This window comes from Mesitornis unicolor, unplaced genomic scaffold, assembly GCF_000695765.1.
Source record: "Mesitornis unicolor isolate BGI_N332 unplaced genomic scaffold, ASM69576v1 scaffold35437, whole genome shotgun sequence".
Classification (NCBI taxonomy): domain Eukaryota; kingdom Metazoa; phylum Chordata; class Aves; order Mesitornithiformes; family Mesitornithidae; genus Mesitornis; species Mesitornis unicolor.
The window spans coordinates 1-9,205 of NW_010194965.1; the positions used below are offsets into that span (position 1 = coordinate 1).

The following is a 9,205-nucleotide window of genomic DNA, read 5'->3' on the forward strand; positions in this document are numbered from 1 at the left end:
AGGACCGGACATTCGGAGCCTGCGGGAAAAGGGCAAACCGGAGGGGTTACCGGGGAGGGGAGGGCACCCCGGGGGAGCTCTCCATCACTACCCGCCGCTGCTCCTGCGCTGCTGGGGGCGAGTCCCTCCCCGGAGGGCAAGTTTGGCTGTCGGGGTGCAGCGCAGGAGGAACAACCGGGGCCGTTCCCGAAGGGCTGACAGCATCTCTCGGTACCTGGCTTCTCTCAGTACCCCAGTGTCTCTCGGTACCCCCGCATCTTTCGGTAACCAGCATCTCTCAGTAACCAGCATCTCTCAGTAACCAGCATCTCTCAGTACCCCCATATCTCTCTGTGTCATCTCTCTGTATCCCAGCATCTCTCAGTACCTCGCTATCCCTTGGTACCCCGGGATCTCTTGGTATTCCAGCATCTCTCAGTACCTAGCATCTCTCTGTATCCCGGTATCTCTTGGTACCCTGATATCTCTCGGTACCCCAGCATTTCTCAGTACCTGGTATCTCTCTGTATGCCAACATCTCCCAGTCATTGAGGCCAGCAGCATTTCTGGGCTGAGCGCCGTCTCCTTTCCCTGTCCTCTGCCAAGTCGCGGAGCCATCCCTTTGGTCAAGGAAAAAGCTGCAGCTCTGAGCCATGCGAGACGCTGGGGCCCAGGGAGCAGCTGCAGAGAGGTTCTGACGGTTGCATTTTTGCTTCCCCTTGGTGAAGGCACACAGGCTGTTTGGTATCGTTTGTGGGGGGGGAGCTGAAGGGCACAGGGAGAAACATTGCCTCGGGTTTTCTGGTAACTTGGGGGGGGGGGGGAAGCAGGAGGCAGCTTTTTTCTGGCCTCTGCAGTGCCCGTTTGGGCAGAGAGCTCTCCTGGAGCTACAGCATCGCTGCTTGTGGAGGTGGTCCTAGGGAGCAGCAGGCCAGGGCAGGCAGCTGGGGTGGTTCTGCTGAGCAAATTCGGCCCTGGGACCTTGGTTTCTCTGCAGCGAGGAAGAAATGCTGCGGTGGGTGGTTGCCCCTGCACTCTGTGCATCTGTACACAGCCACCGGCTGGCCAGGCTTTTGTGCCAAGCTAAAAAACTGCAGAAATTATAGCTTTGCTTCTGTGGTGTCTCTTTGTAAAGGAAGCCTGCTCCCCTTTGGCTTCAACAGCCGCTGTCCATTGAGCGCGATCTTGGGGTGCTCTCCATCTCTGGAGACCACAAGGAGGGATATTAGTTCTGGAGTGGTTCAGCAACACGTGGATTTTCGGGTGCTTTTGATCCTGGCAGTCTCCAGGTGTGCTAGGCCGATGCAGGTAACTTGTTGCCCCCAGCAGAAATGATCCTCAGAGAGCTACTGCCCCTTTGCAGTACGGATGGTCTGAAGGCGTGAGCTGCACTTAGGGATGAGAGAAGGGATGGGGCCTCCACAACAGATTTGGGATGTCCATGTGCTAGTGTTTTGCACCAGGAGGTGCTGGTTTGTTGCAAGTTCGCTATTATGTGGCTCGCTAATGCTTCAATGTACAATAGCATTTTGGTGGCCGTCCATCCTTGCTCTCGTCAGCATCAGTCTGGATCTCTATAGATGCAGCAGCACATGAAAATCAAGGCAGGCATGCTCTGAAGGGTGGAGATCTGCTGGGGAGGTCTGGTCTGTGCATTCTGGTCTTGCTTTGCTGCATTTCAGGCGCAGCAGCTCCAAAATCAAGCAGCCATTCTGAAGTCTCAGCGCTGGCTTCTGTGTTTTCTCAGGTGCTGGAGCTCTGCCTCCAAACACTTAGGCTTGGTAGCAAGGGAGGCTTCACCCTTTCCGCCTGACCTGCTGGAACTGGCTGCAAACCACGCTGCCTCCCCTAAAGGATGTGACTCCTCAGGGACAGGAATTCGAGCTCTTTCAGCTGAAATTCCCAGGGTCCGGGACCCGCTGGCCTTGGCAGGCCCGCAGTGTACCAGCAAACTCAAGGCCGTTTTGTCACATGCTCCTTATAGCTCTGTTTTCATGTATGTGGCCTGAGAGAAGATGTGAGGGAAATGTCTTAATTGTTTTCTGGCTTGAAAACAGGCTCCCACTGCTCCACAGTGTGAAGCACTGGATTTATTCAGAAGAGGAAATGCAGATCTGCTTACGTGGCCCAGTACATCTACACTGCCAACCCACGCTATGGCCAAGGCTTGTAGGAGGCTTCGTAAGCTGTCCATAAATGTGGTGTGGGCCACACAGTCCCTGCGAAACAGTTGAGGCCAGGGTGAATCAGGGAGTCACTGACAGGCAGCCTCTCACAGGGCTTTGGCAGCAGCGTTGTCCCCTGGCTTATCCGTCTGTAAAAGATCTGCTCGCCCGTTTGCAGCCAGCAGGCTCCAGTGCTTCCTTCTTCTTTCCCAGTCCACTGCTGGAGCCACTAAGCCACATTGCCTCGTGTCATGGAGCCAACTTGCCCTTTAGCAGCCGAGCAGTGGCTTGTGCTGAGTCTCACCAGATCCATTGCTCTCATCTGGCATCAGGGCATCGCTGAGCGGTAATGGCCCATTCTGAACTGGCCCCCTGCCACCTCCTCCAGACACCGTCACCTTCTCAGTGGACAGGTAAAGGGCACAGTCCCTGGACAAGGATGTCGCAGGCAGGGAGCTCCTGGGCAAGTCCAGGAGCCAGGAACATTGAGATCCTCTGATAGGAGCTGTCTCCCATACGAGTGCTCTCGTCTTTTCTGTTTACCTGTCTGAAAAATGAGCTGGGGACAGAGATGTCTGTCATGGAGGAAGCTAGAGGGAGATCAGGGTACAATAGTGATGGATAGTGCAGCTGAAGCTGTCAACTATCACTGGTGTCTGGAGAGGAGACTCACTTGATGCCCTTGGGTAGAGGTTCGGCACTGCTTGTGCCATAAAACAGCACTGGATGTGATGGTAGCTCCTGCCCTGTGTCTGCTGGGGGACACTGGGAGGGAGAATTGGGACATGACCCACATTTCCAGTCCTTGGCAGAGGCAAAGGGCTCCTTTTGCTTAGGTTTTGGTGTGCTTTATGCTAGACTGAACTGTAGGAACTGCTGCCTAATCCCACAGGAGCTGGAGACCTGCACATCTTGCTGAGCATCTCAAGGCATGGATTAGTTTCTCCATGCAGGTCCTGACTCTTACAACCAATTACTTAAAATGACCCAAATGTTAGCACAGGTGCCTCTCAGTCCCTCAACCATGGAGTCCTTCTTGGAGCCTCTGCAATCCCTTGTGTGCAAAATACTGAAGGCAAAAGCTGAATTTGAAGATGTCTGCAGGACAAGGTGCTGCCTGTGTGAACTGTGCATGAGAGAGGGAGAAGGTTGTGTGTGGATACCCTTTATATACCCCTTTTTCAGGTGTGAGAATGTCTCAGTGCAGGCATTGAGGCTTTGCCTTGCGCTCCCTCCTCTCTCTAAAGCACTTTTAAGTGTGAGCTGGGGTAACCGAGAACAACTTTGAGCTGAGCTTCCAAACAAAACTCCCCATGAGTAACAGGGAGAGAGGCTTTAATTAGAAAAGACCTCCAGCCTTCTGTGTGCGCCAGAGCCAATTGATTACAACCCACTGAGCCACTGAAAGACACCGACGAGGTCAATGTGCTGGATGCCCTTCTTGCCTGAAGCCAGCACCGTCTCTGTGCCATAGAGCTGGCAACCGCGCGCAGTTTTCCCCCGTCCTCCCCACCCCCTTTGCTGAGGCTCCACATCCTCTCTGGCAGCTTGTCACTTCTCTGCAGATGTCTAGACAGGAGGATTCAGTGCGTGTCAGTTATGCCTAATTCATTAAAAAAAAAAAAAACCCAAACCCTACTGAGAGCTGGGGATTCTCGGTCCTGCAGACTCAGCGCTGTCTGCGGTGCCCTGTGCTGCCTTGAGGCAGGCTCAGAGCAGATTAATCCCAGCGATCGGCAGGAGCAGCACGCTCCTCGCCCTCCCATCCGCAGCAGGGGGGCTTGGGGAATAAAGGCAGACGTGGTCGGGGCAGTGCTGGCAGCAGAAGAGAGAGAAGAGGAGGTGGGGAGAAGCTCCTTAATTCTGCATTTCCTCCAGCCACCTCTGAAGGCAGAGCTGCTGCCAGGAGTGACAGCTCCCTTTGCCACCTTAAGTCACATTTCCATCAGTACTTGCAGTCCTGACCTCCACAGAGGTGTAAATCAGCTGTCACGGAGGCGATGGCTGGACCTGCAGTCACCGAATGTGAGCTGCTGCACGCTGCCGGTGTCTGCGTGAATTCCCTGGATGCAGGTAAAGTGTTACAGGGGCTGAGGAGGGACTGAACCCCAAAGCCTTGCACTGAGAGGGATGGGACCGCTCCTGGTGGGAACAGTTGCCTTCTTCGCATCTGAGTCCTGGACATATACAACTGGATGATTTGCAACCCTTTTTGATTGTGTTTGCTGTGGGGGAGGGAGCAGGAAAGGTAGGGATGCAATGTGTTTTGTAATGAGCAGTGCCAGGCCCTCTGAAGGAAGGAAGAATTTGGGATATCTGAGTTTGAGGTGGAAGGGCAGGTAGCATATGTGTGCTGTAGCTTGTGAAAACAGCCCCAGTGTCTTAGACATGCCTGCTGCAAGAGGATTACTGATGCAAAAATACTGCGAGTCATCTGGTGGTTTAAAGCTTCTTTAGATGCGGGCTTCAGAGCTGTGGACAGGGTTCAGCAAAAGGGAGAGCTCAGCCAAATTAACGGCAAAAGCAAAACACTAAGGAAGGTGAAAATCTGCGGGCCTGCAGCGTACCGGGCCGCATCCCTGGCTGCTGGCAGGAGCTCTGTTAGTGGTCCTGCTCTGCACCAGCACAGCAGCAGCGGCTGTTGCTGCCGGCTCAGCTGTTTGGTTCCCTCGGCTGCTGAAGGGAAGGGGGAGTCTGCAGGGACATGGAAGCACAGCTTCTTCCCAAGCTCAGCTCCCGGGAGAAAAGCAGCCCCTTTTGCCTGTGTGCGCACCCACGCAGCTGGGCATGGGCTGCCCCGCTCCTGCCCGGTGTTGAATGTCTTGTGTATTTGATTTATTTGAGGGAATGGAGATCCGCAGCGGCTGGGCACAGCAGCAGTGCTGTCCCCTTCCTGCCTGGGGACAGAGCCAGAAGAGAGCTGTGGGCACAAAAAGGACTTTGTGCCTGCGAGATGGACCCCCAACACCAAGGAAAGGGGGGGATCACTGCCCTGAAAGGGAAACTGGCAACGTGGTGCCACATTATTGATGTGCTGTCCTCTGCTCTGGTGGTGCTGTGACACCCCGGGTAGAGGTGGGGGCCAGCAAGGGCTTAACGTCTTATCCTGAAGGGCCGATGGCAACACCTCGGTGGGACATGCAGCACAAAACCAGGCTTTGTAGCTGATTTACCAGAAAAGAGGTACCGGGATATCAACACAGGGAGAGGGCACACGTGGAGGTGATGGATTTAAACGTGATTGTATGAGCAGGGGATGTCACTCTGTCCAAAGCAAAGACTCGTCCCCAGTGTCACACCAGCTGCACAGGATGTGTCTCTGCGGTCCCCTGGCTCCAGCCTGGGGGACACAAAATCTCCATCCAGGCTGTCAACAAAAAGCCATTCTCCAGGGCCTTCCTGGGGAAAGGGCAGGCTCTGAGCTCCTCCCCGGAGGATTCGCTGTTCCCTGTTTATTGCTCAGCACGCTTCTTTTCACTCTCAGCAAAATATGGGTTTTTTTGTGCAAAGAGAACAGACCTCCCTTTGGGCAGGGATCGTTTGCATTAATTAACGGAGCCGTTATGCATGGCCACGCTCTGTCGCATAGGAGCCAAACAAACGCCTTCTTTTTTTTGTCATAACCCGGGAGTTATTACAAGTCGGGCACCGCATCCATTACAGCTGATGCGTAACACGTGCGCCCGCGCCGCTGCACGCTCCACAAAAGTGGGCTTGTGTTTCCTTCCCCCGGCTGGAGCTCTGGACACTGCTTTACTGTCTCGCGTGGTCCAGGCGCTGTTCCCCATTAATTATGTCTCAGCAGTGCTCATAGACCTTCATTTCCTGGGCATGGAGTTTTATAAGGAAATAAAGAATATTTAAAGAAATAAGGGATATTTAGGGCTGCCGGTGAGGTTGAGTTGAGGTGTGGAGAGCAGCAGTGGGGGGTCCTTTCCCTTTTCCCCCACTGGTTTTATTCTGACCCATTGAATCCAAAGAGGTTCAGAGACCAAGTGACTTGGTGCTGGTGGGCGAGGGAGGCACCGGTGATGTTTCGGTTGAACTTTTCGGAGCTCTGTGAGGTGCGTGACCACGGGGGCTTGGTGTGGGTGGAGAGGGGGGTGAGCAATCGCTGGTCTCTACCTCTTGGCCATGGGAGTCGTCGCAAGGGAAGGTAATGTCACCCTTGTCGCTCTCTGCAGTTGTACTTGCCCGGAGTTGTGCAATGACTCAGTGGCAGAGCTGGGAAGAGAGCCCAGCTCTTCAAAATGCGTTTGATTGCTGTGATGCCAATGCATTGGCTACAGCTGCTGTGCCCTCTGCGCCTCTCCCCTGACCGCTGGAGCCAAATTGTGTGCTGGTCCTCCCTGGCCAGGGCAGCAAACCTTTCCTCCCAGGTCTCCAAAAGCACAAGGAGGAGCAGCAGCCCCATCTTCTCCCTGCTCCTCCATCCTGTGTTGTCCCCCCAGGTCCTACCACCGCTGTGGAACCGGGGGCTCCCATCCTTTGGTACCAGTGCCCAGGAGGGGCGAGGCGAGTGCTCTGTGTTAGATTTGCACCGTGACTTAAATACTGATGGGGAGAAGCGTGCTCAGCAGCGTATTAAGCAGATAACACGCCGAGGGCATCCTAGGGATGGTGCAGCTTGGTGAAATGCTGTGCTGAGGGGTGTGGGAAGGGGAGACCAGTTAACTCCTGGGCTCTTCTTCCCCATCAAGGGCACAGTGGCATCACTCTCATTGCTGGAAAGCATCAACAGGCGCTGCCTTTGTTGTGTGCCCCTGAATCTTCCCCGCTGACAGTGAGAGGAGGAATCTCACATCACGCGGGATGATGCAAATAGAAGAGGGCATTGCAGGCTGCTCTCCTGCTCAGCAAAGATGTTTATTCATCTTTTTTCCTCCCCCAGACTCTCGTACGCGATACAATTGCTATTTAAAAGCGAGGAGAAGGCTGCATTCGTGGCTGAGCAGGCACAGCGTGGTGGGTTTCTATTTTAGGCTGGTGGAGGTGTCGTGAGGAGCACGGGGGCTGAGGGGATTCTCTCGCCGCAGGGATGCGGGGGCAGGCGCACGAGCGCAGCACACGGTGTTTTTTTAAATTCAAGCTGCCTTTTTTTCTCCTGCGCCCTCCCCCTTCTTCCTCCTGCTGCTCAGTCATTCTCTCCTCGCTCTCCCATCTCTCCTTCGGGTGCTGCTGGCAGGGCGACAGCCAAGCGCCTGCCGAAACACCATGAGCAGCCGAGGTGCAGGCAGGAAAAACAAAACATCTTTGCACAAATAAATGCCCTTATTTCCCGCTTAAGCAATTTTTGTTTTCTGTAAGCCCATCAAGTGTATGCCTCTGCTGTCCCAGATTGGGGGAAGGACCATGCTGCTCCACACTTAATGTTGTGTACATGTGCTGCATCGGGTCCCAGCCATCCCGTCAGCATCTCTGTCCTTTGCTGTCCGTCCCTCCTGTCAGCTGTGTCAGACCAAAGCTACCTGAAGGTCAAGGTTACCTCGTGGAAGGACGTGCCTGGGTAGAGGATGCTGGAAGGAAGTGGCGATCAGGATCCTGTTCCCTAACTGAGCACCTGGGAATGCCACACCTCTGCCTGAAAAGATGCCCTAAATGTAAAATGTCATGGAAAATCAAATCCCAGGGCTGCAAGATTCAGTCCTGGGACTGCAGAGCTCTGTGCTGCAATTGCCTTTGCCCTCTGCCTTATCCTCCATGGGCATGGGGAAGGCAGCAGCTCTCTGAGCTTAACTTCTGCAGGCAGGTGGGTGGATTGTAGATCTCCTAGAATCTGCTGCAAGCTGGAAGGGAACAGCCACCACTTGAAGAGCTGTGATCCAAATCATCACTCTTGCCTGTTGGGATATGGGATTCCCTGGTTATTTTTCTGTTTAGGTTAACTGGGGTGGTCATGTTTACTGTCTCTAGTGGTCTATTTAAGCTGTGTTGGATCAATGCAGGACTGGCATTAACTTCTGAAGGCAGGTGGGTGCATTATAGATCTAGCATCTGCTGCAAGCTGGAAGGGAACAGCCACCACTTGAAGAGCTGTGATCCAAATCATCACTCTTGCCTGTTGGGATATGGGATTCCCTGGTTATTTTTCTGTTTAGGTTAACTGGGGTGGTCATGTTTACTGTCTCTAGTGGTCTATTTAAGCTGTGTTGGATCAATGCAGGACTGGCATGCCCTGATGAGACTTCTAAGATCTATGCCTCTGCTGATACTGCATGGAAATGCACCTTGCTAGGCTGATTGAAAGATGGTGCAACTTCAAGGAGAACCAGTGCGAGGGCATATGTTGTAGAGCAGTACCCTCCACTGGGAAGCAGTGAGTGTCAGAGCAGAGAAGGGTCTCAGCATCCCTTTGCATTACTTGTGCTCTTCCAGCATCTGTCTCCTCTCCATCGCTGGTTTATGAGCAGGGTGATGTGTCCTTGGCAGGGGCTGGCTGGCTGGGAGCTCTTCTCGCGCAAGGTCTTTGAGCGGTGCTGGGCACACTTGGGGGCCATGGGAACTGTTTGGGGCTGGAGCTACTCCTGTTTGGGTAACGCTTTGGTTTTTTCCCCCACATCAGTGCCGGTGAGAAGGGAAAACCACCACCATCCACCCACAGCCATGGAAGGAGGCGTGCAGCTCCTCAACCGCGACGGCCACAGCATCTCCCACAACTCCAAGCGCCACTACCACGATGCCTTCGTGTGCATGAACCGCATGCGCCAGCGCGGGCTGCTCTGCGACATCGTGCTCCATGTGGGCACCAAGGAGATCAAGGCCCACAAGGTGGTGCTGGCGTCCTGCAGCCCGTACTTCCACGCCATGTTCACAAGCAAGTAGTGGTGTCCTCTCTTCCCCACGGCCAGGGTCTCCCTGCTCTTCAAACCCTCTCTTTCCTGCAAGCCCCTTCCCTTTCTATCCTGCTCCCTATTCTTGCTGCCCTCCTCTATGGAGATACCATGCCTGTGTATCACCTTTGTGAGCAATTACAGTAATATTCCTCATTTGCCTCCCCCTCTACAAAGCCCTGTGCCCATAACCACCTGCACAGGTATCTTGATGCCCATCCTGTGGACATA

At 54.1% G+C, this 9,205-nt stretch overlaps 1 protein-coding gene across 1 annotated transcript in view; it reads left to right on the forward strand.

The window, feature by feature from the left end:
- The first annotated feature begins 8,713 nt into the window (after window positions 1-8,713).
- The window catches only part of KLHL17 (kelch-like family member 17), a 6,040-nt gene continuing 5,548 nt past the window's right edge, over window positions 8,714-9,205 (forward strand). The window contains exon 1 of the mRNA XM_010187972.1: window positions 8,714-8,958. Coding sequence (XP_010186274.1) covers window positions 8,748-8,958 — 211 coding nt within the window. The 5' untranslated portion in view covers window positions 8,714-8,747. The remainder of the gene's footprint in view (window positions 8,959-9,205) is intronic.